At 37.7% G+C, this 22,054-nt stretch overlaps 2 protein-coding genes across 2 annotated transcripts; one reads left to right on the top strand and one right to left on the bottom strand.

Annotated features, from left to right (window-relative positions):
- Window positions 1-1,524: 1,524 nt before the first annotated feature.
- LOC122083683 (3-hydroxyisobutyryl-CoA hydrolase 1-like) lies at window positions 1,525-6,199 on the top strand (the record flags this gene model as incomplete). The annotated part of the gene is given in 6 exon segments (XM_042651554.1): window positions 1,525-1,646; window positions 2,556-2,616; window positions 2,849-2,947; window positions 5,361-5,462; window positions 5,548-5,589; window positions 5,705-6,199. Coding segments are annotated over 6 exon segments (564 nt in total), but the record flags the coding sequence as incomplete, so codon positions are not given.
- Window positions 6,200-9,048: 2,849 nt separating this feature from the next.
- On the bottom strand, window positions 9,049-10,083 carry LOC122084224. The gene is made up of 4 exons (XM_042652309.1): window positions 9,834-10,083; window positions 9,579-9,734; window positions 9,361-9,491; window positions 9,049-9,267 (listed from the first exon to the last, which is right to left on the bottom strand). The coding sequence occupies exons 1-4, from the start codon at window positions 10,081-10,083 to the stop codon at window positions 9,049-9,051; spliced, it is 756 nt and encodes a 251-aa protein (XP_042508243.1).
- Window positions 10,084-22,054: the final 11,971 nt, after the last annotated feature.

Genomic DNA, 22,054 nt, shown 5'->3' with positions numbered 1-22,054 from the left:
GAACTTGAGACCTCTTGGTGAGCAAGGGAATTTTGTACACCATAGCTCACCAACTACACTAGGTAGTTGTTGTTACCAAAAATGAATCTTCAATCAATTGAGGATGTGGTCCATCGATCCTTGTTGGTATTTGGAGTATTCCTTGTACCTTTGGGACAATTGCAAACGGGCTGGTTCTGCATCTCGGTTCAGTTCTGATCCATTATTCTTTTTCTGGTCCGAAAAGAATAATCATTTGTACGGGTGACCAAACGAACGTGTACTTTTAATTGAACACGTCCATCTTGCTCAGAATTTCGTCCTCTTCGCAACCATGAAAAGAAATAGGACCTCTTTACGTGTAAAATTGAAGATATAGTGCCCGATAGTCCTTAAGGCCTTGAAAATATAAAACCTGCAAAAAGAGAGTAAAACCCAAGGTAGCTCCATTCTAAATATGTAAAATGCATGTTTTACTACCCTAGATTTCACACATAAATGTGCTCATCATGGCCCATAACAAATAAAACCCATGGGATCAAAGGCCTAACACATAAATAACCCGACCCAAGGATTATTTGTAATAAAATAAGCCCATTAAATGACTTATCTACATCACTGGTGTTCTAAGGGTTCATTTGAGTTCACTGATTGGCTGTATTCTTAGATAGATAGTCAAGTTATTAGACTGAATATATACAACATAATGCATCTATGCACTTTCCGAGACCATGGGGATGGTTCAGGATAAAAAACATCTCAGAATCAAGATTTCTCTGTTTTAGTGGTTTTTCTAGTTTAGTGTTAGTCTTCCAACTGATTTGGGCTCTACATCCAAATGCAAAAAAAATATTTACCTAAGAAAATTATCAGGGGAGTGGTGTATATTTTGAAAACGTGAAATTTTGTATTATTAGGTGTTCTTTTTGTATTCCTACTCACTAGGGAAAGGCTTCCTTTGATTGGTGACTTAGTTTTGAATATGAAGCCTACTCTAATTGGAATCACTAGACAAGATTGTCATGTACTTTTTATAATGTAACTAGAATATAGGGATATTTTGTTGGGAATAATCCCACATCAACTAACTCTGGGACCTTGGATGACATTATATACCAATTAGGCCTCTCCACCCAACAGCTTGAGCTTTTTGGGATAAATTGTTGCAACATTGTATTAGAGTAGGAAGCTCGAGTTTTTGATCACTGGGAAGTGCAATGGGGTTTCCGACACATTCTCCCCTTGGTATTTCCACATGAGTGTGTCACTTACAAGGCATAGTTGTCATGGTGTCTATGTGACCCAAGGCATTGGAGGGGTCCTAGATGCAAGGCGACCAAGGCGCCTGGATGCCTAGTAACAACTTGACAACTATATCACAGGGATGTGTATGTACAGGCCTGCTAGTGTGGGGGGGGGGGTATTGATAGACATTGTTGTTGCCCTTAACAGTTTGAGCTTTTAGGATAAGCGGTTGTAACAGCTATATTCTTAATCTTATTGATATATTTATCATGTGTATTTGTTACTTGTCCTACTGAACAGAGATTGCCTTCACTGGAAGATGCATTGTCTAAGGTGAGCTCATCCGATCCTGCAGTTGTTTCTGCAATTATTGATAAGTTCTCACAGCAACCAGCTCTGAAGGACAAGAGTGCTTACCGCAGGTAAGTCTGCTATTCTAGTTGTTCTTTGTGGGGACGTTTTATTTTTTGTACCTTTGCATATTTTTAAACTCTTTTTAAGTCAATTAAATATGGCTTTCCAGATAAAAGTGATTGGGTCTTGGGAGATCTATGACATCAGGATTCTGTTATTGAATTGTGTTGTATAGGTTTAAGCTGTTGCAACTACACTATATTTCCTGACTAGGGATTATAAATGCTTTGTACTTGCACTTATTTTGTAGTGACATCACTTCTCCATAATAGTAGGGCCAAAGGGCTCATGTTGAGGAGGGAGCCATCTATTAGGAAGTAGTGGAAAATGCATAACAATGGGGTTGCACCAGATATTCTTTCAGAATGTTTGTTCACAGTTTGGGCAATGCCGTTGGGGTGATTCCGCGCCTGTTTGGTCAAAATTGATGCATATGTATCATATATATGGCATATAGTGACACAGATCGGTTAGATCTAATGGATCTGATTGGCCTGTGGATGATGGACCCACTAATAGTTGAAGAGATCCCGATCTGACGGCTAGATTTGAGCAGGTTTTTGAGTCTAGCTGTCAGAATTTAATATGGTAACTACAGAATAATCCAATTTCAAATGAAAACTACCCTCTTGTACTGCACAAAATCACTCATTGCCAATTTCCATAATTTGCACTTTAGATCCCATTGGGTTGTAAATTTTCCATGCATGGCTGCCTTGACAGTTGAGCTACTGTTTTTTACACTTGTATTTGTGTTTAGACATGCTAGCGGTTTTGCCAAATATTCATTATTAAATTTTCAGATACTTTTTTTAAACCATTATTTATACATTTCCTATTTTTCAATTATTTAACTATCAGCATGGTCTCACTCTAGCATTTTCTGGGTATTTAATTTAATTATTTCTTGCTTGTAGACTAGATATTATTGATAGGTGCTTCTCCAGGAGGTCAGTAGAAGAAATTTTATCTGCTCTTGTAAGTCCCTGCAATTTATCAGTTCCTTGACTGTTAGGTTTTGAATTTTATCTTCTTTGTACTTCCATTGTGAACTTTTTCTATTGCTTTATCTATACATATATATATATATATATATATATATATATATATATATATATATATTTCTCTTGATTACATCTTTTGATGCTACAACTGGCCACAAATAGAGGTGTAGTTCTTGCTCATGTGTAGTCTCATGCTGGCTCTGTAGGAGGGAGAGGCTGCAAAAGGCACTGATGATTGGATCTCTGCAACAATTCAGTCATTGAAGAAAGCATCACCAATGAGTCTTAAAATTTCTCTCAGATTGGTATAGTCATACATTTTCTCTGAAACATAGTTATCATAAGTCCAAATTTTAAATATCATTAGTAATGGGCTACTACTACTACTACACTATATAGCTTTGAGGGAGAAATTCATATATATGAGTACTGAAAATAACCTCTTGAAGAGTGGAATGCAATCGTCTACTTTTCTCCTAGGAAGGAAGAGGAGGTGTTTTTGGTGGTCAATGTGAAAATGAGATCAAACTACGCTTATGGGTTTGCGTCAAAATTTTTCTGAAAGTCTCGTTGGGCCTTTGAGAAAAGGATAAACACAATGGGCATTTTGCTCACCCTAGCACTAGGACACGTGGTTTTGAGTCATTTGGAATGATGATCTGGCCAGTGAGAACCATCGAACTCTATTCACCATCTGTCAAATTTGGTGGCCAAACTCAACCTATGGCCCACATTTATTGGACTTTTTTCCTTGTATTTTCAGCCATTATAACTGTTTGCCCCTACCTAGACTTCTCAATCATTTTTTGCGGCTTTGTCCAGCAACTTTGGAATCTCTGTTGCTCTAAAATTTGATTCTTGGATAGAGAATGATGGCGCCTTCTTTCACCAAATTTATGTGCAAGGCTAGCTGCCACTGGCAGTTATAAACTGCCCCAATGTGCTTGGGCTGACATAACAGCGGTCGGACAACCACCTTCCTTTGAGACGGTTTAGTATTAAATATAAAAGAGACATGAGAGAAGAATCACAAGAAAGCATTTACTTAATCCAGTACATTTCTCCAGTAACATGAGAATTGTTGGTAATACCTTGGCTTGTTAAGATCTTGGAGTTCTTTACTTAAATACTGAAAAATTACCACAATGGGGAGGTTAAAATTAGAATAATAAGCATTAAGAAAGTGCATTATGTATATCAATGTTTTTCTGTTCTACATTGCTAGTCCTTACATTTAGTATGTGAAAAGCTGTGAAAACCCAGATGTTTGCATGTCTCCTAAATCTGCAGGGGTTTGGTGCAGATACAAAATGGTCCTTCCATGGGACATTGGGCCACACGATTAGACATGGGAGCTATTTTCTAGTGTCCCTACCAAGAAAGAATTAACATACTGTAAAAGATGTTTTCATGCAATAGAACCTTTGGCTATGGAAGTAGTTAGTTAATCAGTATCCAGAGATGCACATGTCAAGAAGGAAATTATATTCAGTGAGAAGGCTTTTTTGACATATAGATTAATGTAGAAGTTTTCAATTTATAGCCGATAGCTAGGGCAATCCTTTGTTTGGACATTATATGGCCATATAGGAGAACACCAATAAGAAAAAGAATGAGAGTTTAAAACCCAGTGTGAAAGGTCCAAAATGGCCCAGGGGTTGAAATTAGAGCAAAAACAAAGACCAAAGAATTGTGCAAGAAGATATCATAGCTACATGAAACTCTTTCTAAATCTCTGATCACGATGTCCCAGTTTGATGGTGGATGTCCTAAGTTCGTTGGGGATAGACAGCCATGAGAAAAAGAAGTTGGCAGTGCTGTGCATCTCATGAGATGTGTATTCATCCTAGAAAAATAATGTGTGTGTGTGTGTGTGTGTGTGTGTGTGTGTGTGTGTGTGTGTGTCTGTGTGTAAGGAATCACATAAATGGATGAGAGGGGAAGGATTAAAAATTTTTACAACATATAACATTACATCACAGGATCAAATCTGTTATGGACAAATACATGCCAAGCTGGAAACAGTGTCAGATACAGCAACCTTCCTAAACCCATAAACAGGGACACTGCTATATATCAATGGGTGATTGACACTTGAACAATATTTAAATGTCTCCAAAATAGAACAAAATAGAACATTATAAGATGTTTCTCAAAGGTGAAGGGATGACAAACTTTGGGTTATGATGAAGCTTCAGTTATTAAGAGTAACTGATCTTAGCTATTGTCTAAATTATTTTAAATTATGTGGGTTGGAAAGCAAAATAACAGCAATGAGGTGTGGTGCACTTGAATTGGTAGGGTATGGAACATAATTCAAATGATCATGTTGGCAAGAGGAAGAAACTTAGAAGAGATCAAGCACGACCTTAAATTTCTTCTGAGTTCCTTAAACTTGAAAATTTTAAATAAAAAACAGGTACTTTCTTCAATTGCGAATGTATAGGCTGAAATGGAACTGTCAAAGGTTTTAGTGATCTTTTTACTTGGCTAAGTAGATCTTTTTTTTTTTAAATGATAGCTATAACAAGCTGATTATAAGGGGCCAGTCCATTTAGGTTTTTTGTGATTAACCATGTAGAAGTTGAGACATTATCATGCTAGTTTGTGAACTTTCAAATTTTGACTAATTGTAAATTGTAGGCCTGCTCTAGGTTTACTTGGTTTCACTTAGACGATACTTCTGCTCTTATTGTTACTTTTGTCCTGCAAGTCCAGATCAGGGAAGGGAGGGTGCAAGGTGTTGGCCGATGTCTTATTCAAGAATACAGGGTCTGCTGTCATGTCTTGAGGAAAGAAGTCAGCGAGGATTTCTTTGAGGTTACTGGAGCACAAACTTGTCACCAATATTAATTTTTCTCACTCCACCTCGTAGATGATTCTGAATACCAAACTTCAAATGCAGGGTTGCAGAGCTATATTGGTGGATAAGGACAGAAACCCCAAGGTTGTACAAAAGCTGTATTTTACTTCCGTTTTCTTGCCAAACATTTGATCTCAATTTCTGGTGAAATCCTTAGGTTGGATATTTGACTAGAATATGCTTTGCTTGATACTTTCAGTGGGAGCCCTCTCAGTTGGAGCTAATTAGTGATGACATGGTGGAACGATATTTCTCGAAGGTAGATGATGAGGAATGGGAAGATTTAAAGCTCCCAGCTAGGTACAAGCTGCCAGTCTCAGCTATGGCAAAGCTTTAAATTCATTGGACACTATTGCAATTAGCAGCAAGGGAGTTAAAATTATGTTGAGCAATGCACTTGCTTCAATATACGATGCTGTGGGGTACCATCCATCACATAATAAAGGGAAGTTATTATCCTTTGCCACACTAGTCCATGAACTTGCCAGGAAAAGAATTTCCGCAGTCGTCGATGAAGACGTCAATGGAAAGAACCATTCTATTTGGCCAAGTCGTGCAGAAAAATAAACCTTAATCAAATCCATATGTATGGAAAACAAAACCATGGTTTCCAAATGAAGGGTTGGTTGTTTATGGATATTAGGGCATCTTCACTTTAAGTACCATTTATATAATCCGTTCCTTTTTTTTTTTTTCTATTCTTTTGGATATTTCTTCATCAAAAAATGAGCAAGGGGCTGGTGATAAATTCTTGTTAAGTATGCCAGAATCAGATATCTGGTCACGAACTTGGACTGAAAGCAGAGATCGTAGCATCACAATACTTAACTGGTATTGGATTCCTTAATAAGGATTTTAACTGTACAGTTATGCGCTCTCAATGTTCAATTATCTCATTAGTAATCTCTGCAAGAGCAAGATCAATCTTTGAATGGGAGTCCAACTCATTAGCCAGCTTGCGTTAGCCATGCCCTCCAAGCATATCTCAATCACTTACTCACACTTCCATATTTATCTCAAATCACTTTCTCATCTTTCCTTATGTAACTAGATCTCCATCTCTATTGTATCACCATCCCACAATCAAAAGGATACATGGTTAAGTTATCGTCTGTATATTTCTCATTTATCATCATTAATGATATCATCGAGTTTTACCCTCATATCAAATTTTCACATGGTATCAAAGCTATTGTGAAGTTCATCTCCTCATGGCAACCGAGTTCCCTGCAGTCAGTGATGAATCTCTCTCCAATCGCCTCTGGGAGTGTGATTTCTCCAATTTCGGGCGTTGCTATCGATACATCCTCTCCCTATTATCTTCATCCATTTGACAACCCATATACTATCCTGGTTTCCACTCCTCTGGATGGTGGCAACTTTTCCACTTGTTGTCGTGCTATGCGTATGGCCTTGTACGTCAAGAACAAAATCATGTTCATCGATGGTACCTTTCCTAGGCCGACAGCACCTCGTCTGCAGTTTAACTCTAGGATTATTGCAACTTTATGATCCTTTCTTGGATCTTGAATGTTGTCACTTGCACCATTGCCAATAGCATGTTTTATGCCGAATCTACTCAATCCATGTGAAAAGATCTTGAAGAACACTTTTTGTTACACTGGTGCTCAAAACCCCAGCCTAATTTCAACTTTTGGACATAGGTAATGCAACCAGGTGACAGCCACTAGTAACTTGTGGATTTACTCGGCTCATTACATGGAAGGGCTACAAACCACTAAAGGAGTTAGGGTAAGTGCTCTGTTATTGAAGAAAATTTGCCCAAAACATAATAGCATAATGCACCACAAAGGGGGCCCACACAGTGGAAATACCTTGGAAGGGTCTCATTCAACAAATGGGTTATATCTAGGGTTTAAGATCTCAGTTTCTCCACACATCTCACAAGAAAAAAAAGAGTCAGATTTGGCGAGATCTTGTTGAGATTTTGTATCTTTTTTGCGTTAATCTTGTTGGTTGATCTCGGTGGGCATATGGCCTTTGTAGCCCCTGAAACTATGTATTTATCTTGTTTTAGTCATTCTAAACACAATGAAAACATCAGGTTTTTTTTTTTTTTTAAATCAAGCTCAAAATGGTACTTTGACATTGTATCCTATATAAGTAGTCGACGAGTCAACCCTTTATCTAGTATGATATATTCATCAATCCACCTTCCACAATCAATATTTTGACACAACATAATCATTATAATATAAAGCATAATTTCTAATTACTATTGATGATTGATCAGTCACATACATTGAAAATTTATAATGCCATAAGATAAGCGACAATTAACATTACAAGTAACAACATAGTTGCATAAAGTACATAACATAGATATACTGATATAGTAAACAACTAGACATTTAGACTTTATCTTAGAGACCAAGACTCTTAGTACTGAAATTAGTGCCAGGCCATGTCATCATAGCCTCCATATTGTTGATGCTAATGTCAAAGTATGTTTTGTTTTGCTTGAAGCACAAAGGCTGGGTAGATATACTCAAAGTCTACCACAACAGCCCCATAAACATCATCACCAAAAAACTGGAGATACCTAATCCTTGGGTAGATATCTCTGAAACTAAATGAGTTGGAACGAGATCCATAGCTGCTGTTGATGCTGACGAATAGGAAACGGCATGTATGGCTGGGGTTTTGGAACCCCAAAAATGTTATCCATAAAACCTGACCCAATCTAGGAGTGTGACCCTCATACTTAGTGGCAAAGGGGGAAGAGCTGGCCTATTGGTGTCCAAACTAGCCAAATTGACTATAATGACTATAGTCTGAACCGGTTGTCCCTGTGCCGTATATAGTTGATGGTGCATACAACGGCTCCCCAAGAATACCACTTTCCATGCTTAAGCCTCCTAGAGTGTCAGTCAAGCTCCTCACAGATATGTCCATGGAGTCCATGCTATCCTACTCCTCTCCACCAGCTATGAATCGATAACATGAGCTTCTCTTGTAGGGTGTGGGAGTGTGCACCATAGTCCATGTCCTATTCTGAGTCTCTCTTGTGAACCACATTGGCTCTTGCTCCGATTCAGTGTAATGGTACCTCTCGCGCATCCCCCATCATCACCATCACCATCACCATCACCATCACCATCACCACCATCATCACCATCACAGTCACCTGCATCATCACCACCACCATCATCCCCATTATCCCCATCACCACCATCATCATCATCATCACTGGACCATGACCAAACAGTTTTAGGCTCCACATCAATCCCAGTAGCTTGAGACTCGAAAGGCATGGGTATATATGAAAGCACACGGCCCTCTTGAGACATATACTCATCCACATTAATACCCATCTGACTAGCTACCTTGGGGTCGGGCCTACCCTCAGGCTGATCCATTAGTGGTTCACCCTGATCCTTCACCCATTGGTATAGGTGATGCTCCTCATCATCTGAGTCTTCTTGGTTCATTGCTACCCTCCATGTCTTGACGTATGTGTTGCATCTTCAATCTCATATTGTAATGCACAATCACCAAAGGTTGTAGCTTTTCGTGATCCATTCAGTTTCGGCACTTGGTGTGGATCAGTGAGAATGTACTCCAATTGTACTCACATCCAGATGTAGAACAAGTTTGGGTGAGTACTTTGATTGCTATCTTCCTCAAGTTATGTGCATCTTTTCCATATAGGACCCACCATTCACTAGGGACAGTACTTTGTCTTCCAACCACTGCCGCTGCTCTACCAAAAGTCTTAGTAGCATCCTTGAAATCCTTTAACTATACATATTTCGAACATTGAATACAAGTCAGTACACAATAGGGAATTCATCAACACTTATGAAACTATACATATCTTAATCATTAACCCACCTTAATGTTGCATGCTGCCTGTAGATCAAGTTTACGGACCAACTTTACCACCACAAGTTCCACTGCTTCTATCAATATATAATCCATTCCTAAATTATACTTGTAGTGGAACTTAAGATTGAGATTATACGCTGTAAATTCCATAAATAACTTGTCATTGACTGTAAAGTAAAAAAGTAAGTCTTTAACTTGGACTATAGTTAAGTTTATAAACTCACCAGATTTATGCAGTGGATGCATCAAATATTTCTCCCATCTCTCCTTAATAAATTTGATGTAGGATTTTGCACCCCTAGGAATGGATGCTCTCACCTTCTTCTTCATCTTCTCCATTGCAGCATACACATATGGTAGGGTAGGTTGCTTCTCTGAGTCTACCAACCTCAAGACAGTTACAATTGGGCCAAATATAAGGACCTTCTTCATATCTTGCTAAAATAGTTCACTAGAGATGGTGGCCTGTGCTGCCCTACCACCTAACGAATCCAATTCCTTCCATCGAAACCACTCCACACTGGCAAACATGGATCTCAAACCAACCATCTTATCCTGAAAGCTCTTCAATGCAATGTAGTTGGTTGCAAATCGGGTAATACCTGGCCTTACCAAATCTCCACTGCATTTTTCCCTCAATAAAGAGAGAGAATATCCATGGTTGTAAACAAATGTGATCACTTGTCTTGCCTGTTCAACCACACCTGCTACCAAAGACTTCTTCCCCATGTCTTTAAGCATTAAGTCAATACAGTGAGTAGCACATGGTGTCTAGAAAAGGTGGATGCTTTTGCTCTTCCTACTCATTAGTCTCCCCCCCGTTTTCTTGAAGTTGCTCCAATTGTCCCTCACAATTTGAGCGACATTCTCAGGTCCCACCTCTATAACAACATCCTTTAACAACTTGTATAAGTACATTATATCCTTTTTTTCTTTGGATGCATCAAACAAACTTTAAGAAGTTAGATTTTTCATCACAATACAACATAAAGTTGATGATGGACTGTCTAGTTGGTCCAATCCAACCATCACACATCACAATAACTTCATATCATTCCCACTAAGTCTTCAAGCCATTAATGTACTCATCCAACTCCTTCTTTTGCTGAGGTAAAAAAATATTCATCAGCTCATAATGAGTGGGCCCATTGTTCCTGGACCAACCCTTCCACAGTGTCAATCATGGACTAGTAATATGTCCCTTGTGTAGCATTAGCTGAGATGCTATTATAGAAAAACCATTTTGACATTGCATCCCCAAATTGTTGTTTCCATGTACCCCATGCTTGTTTTATAGTTCTTTGTCTCGTATTCTACTGTCTAAATACCAATGAATCTTGCCTTAGGACCTCATCAGGATCACTATATCGTCTTCGGGGTGGTGATGATTGTGTGGCACCCCTCACACTTTGAGTTCTCTTGAAAGGCACATCCACATTCCTCTGCTTCTTATTCTTTTTTTCCTCTGTGTGAGACACATTTAATGCAGCTGCTCTAGAACCAGAGCCACCTGCTCCTCTCTTCATCTCTACATTTCTAACATTTTCCATTGGATGAGAGATCCTACTTGCTGCCTTATTTAGTTACAATTCTCTCCACTCCGCCTTTGTCATCTCCATGTCTGACCTATAATCACCATCAGAATTAGAGTTATCAGAGTCAACATCAACTGTAATTGGGTGCCTCTCTAAGATTGCCTCATCAAATTCTTGATCCAATCTTTGTCTCTCTGCCGTCTTTAACCTTGCACCTTGTAGGCTTTGCTGCATATATTTTTGCACTTCATATGAAACTTGGAGGCATTTGACAATATCCTTGTACCCCCCAACCAAATGTTGCTTCAACTTCGTGGCACCTTCAAAATTTATCATTTTTTTATAGTACCTACACTTTAATTTTTTTTTATCTGACATTGGTTCTCCAAGTAACCATGCAATATCTCTACCTCCATTAGTAGACATTGTATTCCAACTTCAACATTATTACATAAAAGTCTTTGTGCATGAATTAGTAACTATTCAATATCAATGCTATATTAATGAATGTATGCATTAACAACTATTTAGTATCATATAGCTATTACATATTAATCCCATAGTTTTTATAATTTTTTCTTAATTTTAAATCATATTTTTTATTAATAATAATATCATAGTTAATAATAAAGTATAGTAGAGTGCAACTAAGAGCACCATTTTCATTTCAAAATATACTAATAATATTTACACTACATTAAAGTAATTTTCCATACAAAATAGAATTTTTTTTATATTTTTTGATTTTTTTTTGTAATTGTTTAATATATATTATATATTATAGAAAATATATTAATTATATTATGACTGAAAAAAAAATTGGACACCATGAGACTGCAGATCAGCCTTTGACGACCCATGTATAAGAGTTTGAGTACCAAACATCATATTTAAATCATTTTTCTCAATTTATTTTTGCAAGAAAAGCATTTATTTAAATAGAAAAATATTTTTTCTTCCATGAATATAATATAGATCACACTTAATAGCATCACATATAAGAAATTAATGGCAAGAAACAAGATTTGATGATGTTTATATGAAAAATATGGGTTTGGGTAGAAATTTTTACCTTAAAGTGTTCTTGAGAAGAAAAGTCACCACCGAGGTTGAAGATCTTTGCTTCAATATTATTAACAATGAAGATCTTTAAGAAAAAACACCAAATCCACAGCTTTATGGTGTTTTTCTCATAAAATATAGCACAAAGAGTAGAAACCAGTGAGATCCAGGCGAAACCAGCGAAATATCTCACCTTTTGGGTCGAAACCATGCTTTATATGCCTTGGTTAGACCAAGACTGAACCGAAACTAGACTGAAACCGAGTTATGTGGCAAGATGTCAAAATCTCGGTCAAGTAATTATCCATTTTTCAGCTCGCCTCTACATCCATCTCGCTTTAAAAAATGGTTAATAAAATTATTATTTATATTTGAGAAATATCAATTTTTGAATAGCCTCCCATTAGAACGAGATTCATTTGATGTATATGTACTGTACCAATACGACATAAATTCAAAAATTCATTGAATCGTGATGAAGAGATTCGATTTGCGCCCCGAACCGAAATTATCTTATACATAAAAAAATGGATACTTTACTTGGTGATTCCAATCACAGATTTCAAGTTCTACATAATATTAATATATATCCTTTTTTTTGAATCAATAAAAAAAAAAAAGAAACTTTCTATCATTTATGAATTTCTTGGCTTGAATACGCCTAAGGGTTCACATCATAATAGTGCTAGTTGATGAGAGTTACTTCGGGAACAAAAACAAAATAAAGTAATTTTTTGTTAATTCTCTCAATTCCAATAAAATGAAACTGGATATAGTATGAACTGGCGATCAGAATGTATATGGATAGAACTTATAGCGGGATCTCGAAAAAAAAGAGATCTCGCTGAGATCTTGAACCATGGTTATGTCCCACACAGTGGTGAGCAAATCAGCCTTCACCAGCTGATGGCCATCCATCGGAGATGGTACTGGCCAGAATTGGGTTATTTTATGGTTCGGCTCGGCTCTCACATCCGTGCACTTCAAACCACCTCCATTGGTTGGTACAACCTATGGGGGGGTAGATTAATATGTTGGGACACCCTAAGGTGGGCATGTTAGTGCCAAATGACGGATTAACCCGATAATGAGTGAAAACTCATTATTTTCCAAACAACCCTTATGTGACATAAGTGGCTATAAATAGAACTCTTGCTTCTTCATTTCATTCCCACCAATTCAAGAGCAAGAAAAACAAGAAAGGAGAAGAAGAAGGAGTAGAGCAAGGGAGGAGGAAGAAGAGAGGAGTAAGGTGAACACCTACCCATTGAAGGTAATTTCCTCTCTCTACCTTCAGGATAATTCTCTCTCTCTCTCTCTCTCTCTCTCTCTCTTCCCTACCTTATTCTTGACCTAGGCTAGGTTGGGAAAACCCTAACCGAAATCCCTCTACCCACCTACCCAATCTACAAATTGAACTGGGATTTTGGTGTGAGTGACCTAATCAAGCAAGTTAACCACTCACATTGAGTGTGGAAAACCTCCCATATGAAAAGCCCCAAAATTTGGCAACCCAAAACCCTAAAATTTGAGAATTTTCTCAAATCCTCTATGACCCAACATCCTAACCTAACCTTAGATTGGGGAAATGATATTTTACACCTAAACTAAGGTTAGAATGGTCACAATTGAGTCTATGGACAATGCCCAATGAAATCTCCATCTAAAATCCCAATTTGGGCAACTAAATTCTTAAACAATGAATTTGCCCAAATCCCCTACAATTAACCATTCTACCCAATATTAGGTTGGGGAAAATGAAATTAAACATATGTACGGTGTGTGGAAGTGATCATATGAACTATTAATGACCAATCCATGAGCTAAACCTAAGGATTCCCCAATATAGCTTAACCTAGAATTGTGCATTGGGGAAAATTGGGTGTATCTTGAAACCCTATGTTGATCCACTCTCTGATTCCACTCAACTTAAGCTAAGTGAAGTGTGTGAATGTGACCTACATGCAAACAACCCCTAGAATCACAAAACCTAAATTTTAAACCATACAAAAGAAGGAAAAGTGAGAAATAGGGTTAGGATAGGTACCACATATGGAACCACAAGGGGCCCACGTGACCTGTGGAGCAAATCTAGACAGAGAAACCTCAGTTTTTGCTTCACCGGCTGATGGTCACCGGATCCGTTGGTGAAAAATTGACCATCCTCCGGTGAACCCTATAGACATGAAAATGGGTTTTTCCACCCTCTCGGATCCATCCACCGTGAACTCACCGACGGATGGACATCATTCGGTGAGCATCCATCGGTGAACCACCAAGCACACTGTTTTGACCCTCTTTTTGATTGGTCATTTGAATTATAGGAAGACATTCTCCATGCTTTATCATTGACCTAAAACCCCTTTGTGACCAATAAATAAAGCCGTCAAGTGGTACGGCTACACGGCGCGAGAGCATCACCAACCGGTGCCCATCTACAAGTAACCTTACAAAACCCATGTTCCAGTGTTGGTTTGGGATCATAATTAGAATATAATGAGGATAATTGATGGATATAAATGTTACTTAAATCCCTTTAATTGGTTAGGGACCTAATCTACTCGGCGAGGTACGCGATTACGAAAATTTTGCTAATAGTTGATTTCGTGTTTTCAAAGTGATTGGGTGTTGTGAACTATTTTATGGAGTGTTTATAACATGTTATACATATGTGTGTTCATGGTAGTTGCGTGTTAAACTTTTTTTCTGATTGAATATTGAATTGTGGATATTGATGACATTGTTATTTATAACATGATATTTATGCTCTTGGTCATGATGCATTGTATATTATAAACTTGTTCTATTTGGAAAATGTGATGTCACATAATGGTATTATGGTGTGTATAAGTATGACTATGATGTGGTATATATCATGATAGAATGCATTGGGTTAGGAGAATAACTACCTTTGTATTATAACCCTTGCCAATAGGGGTTTATGGATTGGCTAATCCTACCGTCCAACGGTCGAGGTTGGGGATGATTTTTGGTGATCGAGGTGGGGGGTACTGGTGTGGTGACAAACCCATCACACGATGTTTGATTCGGTGAATGTTATATATAGGGGATTATTAATAGGGGTTTACCGGGTATTGAAGTAGCCATATATGGACCGGTATGCTCCTGACTCGCAACTAGCTTGTATCCTCGGGGACCGATAATGTACATTAGTGACTGGGGATACCACCTATGTTGCAATAGCACTAAAACCCAACATGGACTTAGAATTTGTTTACTAGGAAACTAACTCGGGTGCTGCACCCCTTGCCAGTAGGGGGTAAGGTACTGGCTATCCCATAGCATGGGTGACCGATGTGTAGGATTCTGGCATCGTGGCTATCCTACAACACGGGCGACCAATGTGCATGATTCCAGGACCATTGTTTAGGGGGGATTATTTATTAGGGGTTTGCACGGTAACTGATGTGTTGGATTTTGGGACCTGTACGCTCCTAACTCGCAACCAGTGTATATCGTTGGGTGACCGATGTGTAGAATTCTGGGACTAGGGATATCCCCTATGTTGCAGTAGCACCCAGACCCTAATTTTAATTAGTTTAGTGGATAGACGTGTGTGATAATAATCTGGATCATAATTGCACTCATTTAATCTTTATTTTTCCATTATATTGCATCATATATGTATTCGTTTTATCTTGTCGATCTTTATTATTGTATCTATAATTATTTGTGCATGCCCACCCCTCACTGAGCTTCGTGGAAGCTCACCCTATTTGTTGCACCATTTTTTTAGATAGTGGAACCAGTGTTGAGGCAAGATTGGGGCTTCGGTTGCAATTGTGAGGCTTGTTTCTACGAGACACTGCATTGTTGATGGACTACAATTCTGTTATTTCAGCTATTTCTTTTGATGTAATTATTTATAAAATATGTAGGATGTAAATATTATACCTATGGGTTTTTAACAAATGGATCTTGTATATTGTAACCTATCATGTAGTGGATTACCAGTAATATTTGTATGATTTTATATAGGTACTTTGACTTTAGTTGTGATTTTGGTGGCATTTATGGATTATGGTACTGCATCTGTGATCCTGGAGGGTTAGGCTGACTGAATATGGGTATACAGTGCCGCATACCTTAGTCTAGTGGAGGTGGGGTGTGAGTTTTCCCGTAGCAACACTCTTTGACCTTTCATCTCAAGTGCTCCATTTCTAATATTCAGCAAGTAATTAATTCCCTTGCCTCCTACTACACCTAATTGAAGATTTTATGAGATGAGTTATCTTCTTATGTTCCCGTACCCACATATTCTTGTGGTGCACTAGTGGCTAGAATGTATTACATAGTATGGTGGACCATGAACATTTCTATCAATTCCTCATGGATCACTTTAACACTTACTTTTCCCTTTGTTCTCTGATACTCACGATGGAGCCACTGACCTCTGTCCTTCGCTTCTAGTACCTTCTTTTACAAGAAGAGCAGCAACGAACTCTTTCTCAGCCTGCCATTCCTGATACTACTACCATGGCCGTGGACTACACACCTAATTCTCAACGGGGGGAGCATGCTTTTGATCATACCACCTCTTCCAATGGTCACAAACACAACGGTCCCTACTGTGATCATTGCAATGTCTACGGTCACACCTGTTGGCCTCTTCATGGCTACCCTCCCGGAAAGGAACCTCGCAATTCCCAGGTTCCCAGTGAAGTGCACACTAACTTTGGTCCTCAGGCTCATGTCGCTTCTGTTGGCACTACCCTTGTTTATGGCCTCACCTCTAGCTAATTTCAGAAACTCCTTGCTTTTGGGAACTTATTCCACCACGCCGAGTGCCAACCTAGTAGGTACGAAGACGTGTTTGTCTATTTCAGCTTCTTCTCCTTGTTTATTCAACAGTGGGGTTGCTGATCATATGACTTGTGATCTTTTTAGTCTACTTTGCCCTTCCATTGGCCTATGTCCTAAGCATATCTGCCTACCCTATGGTGCTACGTTACCCATTTCCCATAGTGGGGGATAAATCCCTTAGCCCTTCCATAACTCTCTAGGATGTTTTATATGTCCCATCTTTTCAGTTTAATTTAATCTCCATCAGTAAACTAACTTGGTCATTAAATTGTGTTGTCATTTTTCTCCCTTCGTTTTGTGTTCTGCATAACCTGTCAAAGAAGCAGATGATTGGGGCGGGAAATGCGTGATGGCCTCTACCATTTTTCATCCACAGTGCCACCTTCACCAACTACTTCCCTTGCTTCCCTATCTATTCGTGATTGTTCTTCAACTCTTTGACACCAATGGCTTGGCCACCCTTCTCCTAATCGTCTCAAGAGTTTGTCCCCTTTTATTTTTGTTGGTTCTCATATTTCACCCCACCCCCAACACCTTGTGATGTTTGTCATTTGTTTAGAAAACTAGACTTCCCTTTCTGTGGAGTACTACATGTTGCACACACTCTTTTGTTTTAATTCATTGTGACATTTGGAGTGGCTGTCATACTCTATGCAACACTAGTGCTCATTATTTTATAACCATTGTTGATTATTCACATTGTGTATAGGTCTATTTAATGTGTCATAACCTGAAACCTATCAAATACTTACTTCGTTCTTTGCCATGGTGCAAACTCAATTCCATTGTTGTATCCAACAAATGCAGATTGATAATGGAATGGAGTTTTTTTTTTCTACACCTATACAAGCATTTTATTCTCAGCATGGCATTTTGCATCAACACTCTTATGTTGATACCCTCTGTCATGCTTCAATTAGTGGACAAATCAATTAAGACTCCCAAAGGCATGGTTGAGGATGTATTACTTAAAGTTGGGAATTTTTATTCCCTATTGACTTCATTGTCTTAAACACCCAACCAATTGCTAAAATTTGGGACCAAATCCCAATCATTCTTGGTTGACCATTCCTTGCCACTAGTAATGCTATAATTAATTACAGGAACGATATTATGAAATTGTCTTTTGGCAACACTTCTGCTGACTTTAATGTCTTTAGGTTGGGTAAGCAACTAAATCTCCACGAGGAGGAAGTTCATATGCTCTAGAAAATCGTAGATTCCATTGAAACTTATTTTGATATTGATTTTGATTCTTGATTTCAAGAGTGAATGGAAAAATTAGGTGGTTTTGATGAGGGAATTATATCTGAGGTTTGGAGTCTCTAACCACTTACAGAGCCCATTGGACCCTTATCTACCTCAATGCCCAAGCCTTCCATTTTTGAACCCCCAAAGCTTGAGTTGAAGGAGTTGTCCTCCAATCTTAAGTATTCTTTCTTAGGTATGGATAATACTCTTCCAGTCGACATTGCTTCTGCTTTGATTTCAAATTAGGAGGAGTTGATCGAGCTTCTAAAGAAAAATAAGGAAGCCATAGGATGGACCATGGCTGACATCAAAGGAATTAACCCTTTTACTGTTCAACATCATATTCACCTCATTGAGGGGTCCAAACCTTCAATGAAACTTCAGAGAAGAGCTAACTTAGTGATAAAGGAAGCCATTCAAAAAGAAATTCTGAAGTGGATGGATAATGGGATCATTTATACAATTTCTGATAGCCAGTGGGTAAACCCAGTTCAAGTTGTGCCAAATAAATCTGGTATAATAGTAGTTCAATCTGTTAGCACTAAATTGATTCCAATCCATATCCAAACGGGATGGAGAGTTTGCATTGACTACCGTAAGTTAAATGTGATAACTTGGAAGGACCACTTTTCTTTTCCATTTATTGATCAAATGTTAGAGCATCTAACCGACCATGAGTATTATTGTTTCCTAGATGGATATTCTGGTTACAACCAAATCTCTATTATCCTTGAGAACCAATATAAAACTACATTCACATGTCCGTTTGGAATGTTTGTTTACCGGCACATGCCATTTGGGCTATGCAATGCCCCTACAACTTTCCAACGATATCTTTTCAAATATGGTGGAGAAATCTCTTGAATTCTTTATGGATAATTTTTCTATTCATGGATCCACCTATTATGAGTGTCTTCATTATCTCTGACTCGTTTTAGAGAGATGTAGATAGAAGAAGTTGGTCCTCAATTGGGAAAAATGTCATTTCATGATGAAAAAACACATTGTTCTTGGTCATGTGATTTCCAAGGATCGAATTAAGGATGATAAAGCCAAGGTGGACCTAATTGTCAATCTACCACCCCACAAATCTGTCAAGGGAATTTGTTCCTTTTTGGGGTATCTTAGTTTTTATAGATGATTCATTAAGGACTTAAGAAAAATGGCTAGACCTCTCACCAACTTACTTGCTAAGGAACAACCCTTAGATTTTTCCATGGAATGTCACTAGAGTTTTGAGTATTTCAAGAAGGAGTTGACAATTGCACCCATTATCTAGGCACCAGTTTGGACTGAGCCATTTGAGTTGATGTGTGATGCATCTGCTTTTGCGACTGGGGCTGTTTTAGGGCAAAGAATTGATAAGCTACCCTATGTCATCTATTATGCAAGTAGAACTCTTAATTATGCACAACTTAATCACACCACTACTGAGAAGGAATTCTTAGCTGTTGTATGTACTTTAGAGAAATTCCGGTCCTACTTGATTAGTTCTTGTGTCATCATTTACACGGACTATACAATTATTCATTATCTTGTCCAAAAGAAGGATGCCAAGGCCTATCTCATTCTATGGGTCTTGTTGCAAGAGTTTGATCTCGAGATACAGGATAAGAAAATCTGGTTGTAGACCATTTATCCTGGCTACCCAATTCTTTGACTAGTTAATCTCCAATCAACGAGAGCTTTCCTGATGAACAACTGATGATAGTCTCTAGTAAACCATGGTTTGCTGGTATTTTCAATTATTTGGCTACGGGTATGACACTTGACCGTTGGTCCACCTAAGATAAATATTGGTTTCATTTTCAAGTTAAGCATTTTTTTTTTGGGACGACCCTTACTTATTCAAGATGCATTTGAATATTGCAAGGACTGTAGTGCATGAAAATATTTAGGCTGTATTTCTAAGCACAATATGATACCCCTCAACCCAATTATGATGGTTGAGGTTTTTGATGTTTGGGGCATCGATTTCATGGGCCCCTTTCTGAACTCTTTTGGAAATTTATAAATTCTGTTGGATGTTGACTATGTCTCAAAATGGGTAGAAGCCATTGCTTGAACGAACAATGAGTGGTTGTTAATTTTCTTAAGGAGAACATTTTCTCTCGTTTTGGTACACCTCGTGCAATTATTAGTGACAGGGGCAAGCATTTTTGTAATAGATCATTTGAGCCCTCATGAAGAAATATGGGATCACCAATAAGCTGGATACACCCTATCCCTCAAATTAGTGGCCAGCTTGAGGTATCTAATAGGCAGATTAAGCAAATTCTGGAAAAGACTTGTCAATCCTAATCGTAAGGATTGGTCTTTTAGACTTATGGACACCTTGTGATCTCCCAAAATTGCGTTCAAGACTGATCTTGGACAATCTCCTTACCGCCTTTTGTATGGGAAGGCACGTTATCTTCCATTTGAGTTAGAGCATAGAGCCTTTTGGTTATAAAGAAGTTAAATTTTGATATGCCTACTGTTGGTATTCATAAAGGAGCTTTGCAATGATGCCCAGGCGTAAACCAAGGATTTTCATAATAGACAAATCCTTAGGAAGTCTTTCACGCCTGGTGATAAGGTTTTTCTTTACAATTCTAGGTTGTATATTTCTCCAAGCAAGTTGAAATCCTGTTGGGATGGTCTTTATGTTGTGCAAACTATTTTTTCTCATGGTGTTGTTGAGGTTTTGATCCATAGCACCGATGAAATTTTCAATGTCAATGGTCAACAGTTGAAGGCCTTCATTGAATTGCCATCTTTCGCTTTAGAAGAGGTCATGGATCTCCATGAGCCTCTATATTCATGATCATATCTTTTAGGAGTTTGAATTTTCTATGTTCATTCCATGCAAACACTCACGAGACACCACTTGTCCACTAGGATAATCTAGGGGTTTAAATGCTTGTTGCACATGCTAAGTGCAATCGTGATTTCTACGAAAGTGAGTTAGGTTTTTATTTTTTACTTATTTTTTTTTTCTTTATGTTTGCTTGAGGACTAGAAATTTTTCAGTTGGCGAGTGACATTCCCACTTTATTCTTATTTCCATTATTTATTTTCCTGAAGACATTAAACTTAGTGCTCATGGGAGGCAATTCATCATTTTACTTTAGTTTTTGTTTATTCTTTTTAGTAATTTCTCCAGGTAAGAAGAGATATCAAGCGTAGTTGCAAGCTGATAGATGGTAGTCACACCTTAATCCAAAATGTTATATTGCTCTTTCCCTCTTGTTTATATTTGTTTCTTCCTTGTTCTTTATTTTATATATTATGTGCACACCATTAGGGGAGGTAAAATATATATATATATATATATATGAAAAAGATAAACACAATTTTTCATTTTTGAGCATTCAAATTTCATTTTCTTGAGTTATAGCTTGGATTCTGGGATTTTTAAATTCATTTAACATTTAGTTAAACATAGAACACTATATTCTTCTATTATTTGTTGAGTTACCACTTGAAATATTTGAGTTTTTCCATCTCTTGTGAGATGAAGATGTTTCAATGTATATATAAGTGCCTAAGTAAAAAAATTAGTATTCATACATTCAAAAAAAAAAAAAAATCAACTTCTTAGTAACCGGATCTCATTTCCACAAGCATTGAGCTTCGCAACAAACAATTGGGATGATTGAAAAAGTAATAATAATAATTTTGAGATATTGCTCAGTAGTTCAGTTTTGGCTTGTAGCCTATTTGGTTCAAGTTAGTATGCCCTAGGGTGTTCTACATCTAGTTCCTTAAAGCCATATGGCTTGAGAATAATTGGCTTAAAGGTTGCTACAAGGACCATTTAAGCTTAAGAGGCTAGAACATTGCACGAATTTGAGTAGCATGTGTGAAAAAAAGGAAAGAATTGCATGAAAGAAAAGAAAGAAAAATGTTGAATTATTAAGCACTTGAACATTTAAAGTATAACTTGAGATGGGTAAACTTAAGTGTATAAGTGGGAATTTTCTTGACCTAGAAGAATAATTTGTTCTTTATTTAATTTTGTGTTGAATACATTAGCAAGTCTTTAG

This window comes from Macadamia integrifolia, chromosome 7 (genome assembly GCF_013358625.1).
Source record: "Macadamia integrifolia cultivar HAES 741 chromosome 7, SCU_Mint_v3, whole genome shotgun sequence".
Lineage (NCBI taxonomy): Eukaryota > Viridiplantae > Streptophyta > Magnoliopsida > Proteales > Proteaceae > Macadamia > Macadamia integrifolia.
The sequence above is the reverse complement of the archived record's forward strand: the minus strand, read 5'-3'. Positions and strand labels throughout refer to the sequence as shown.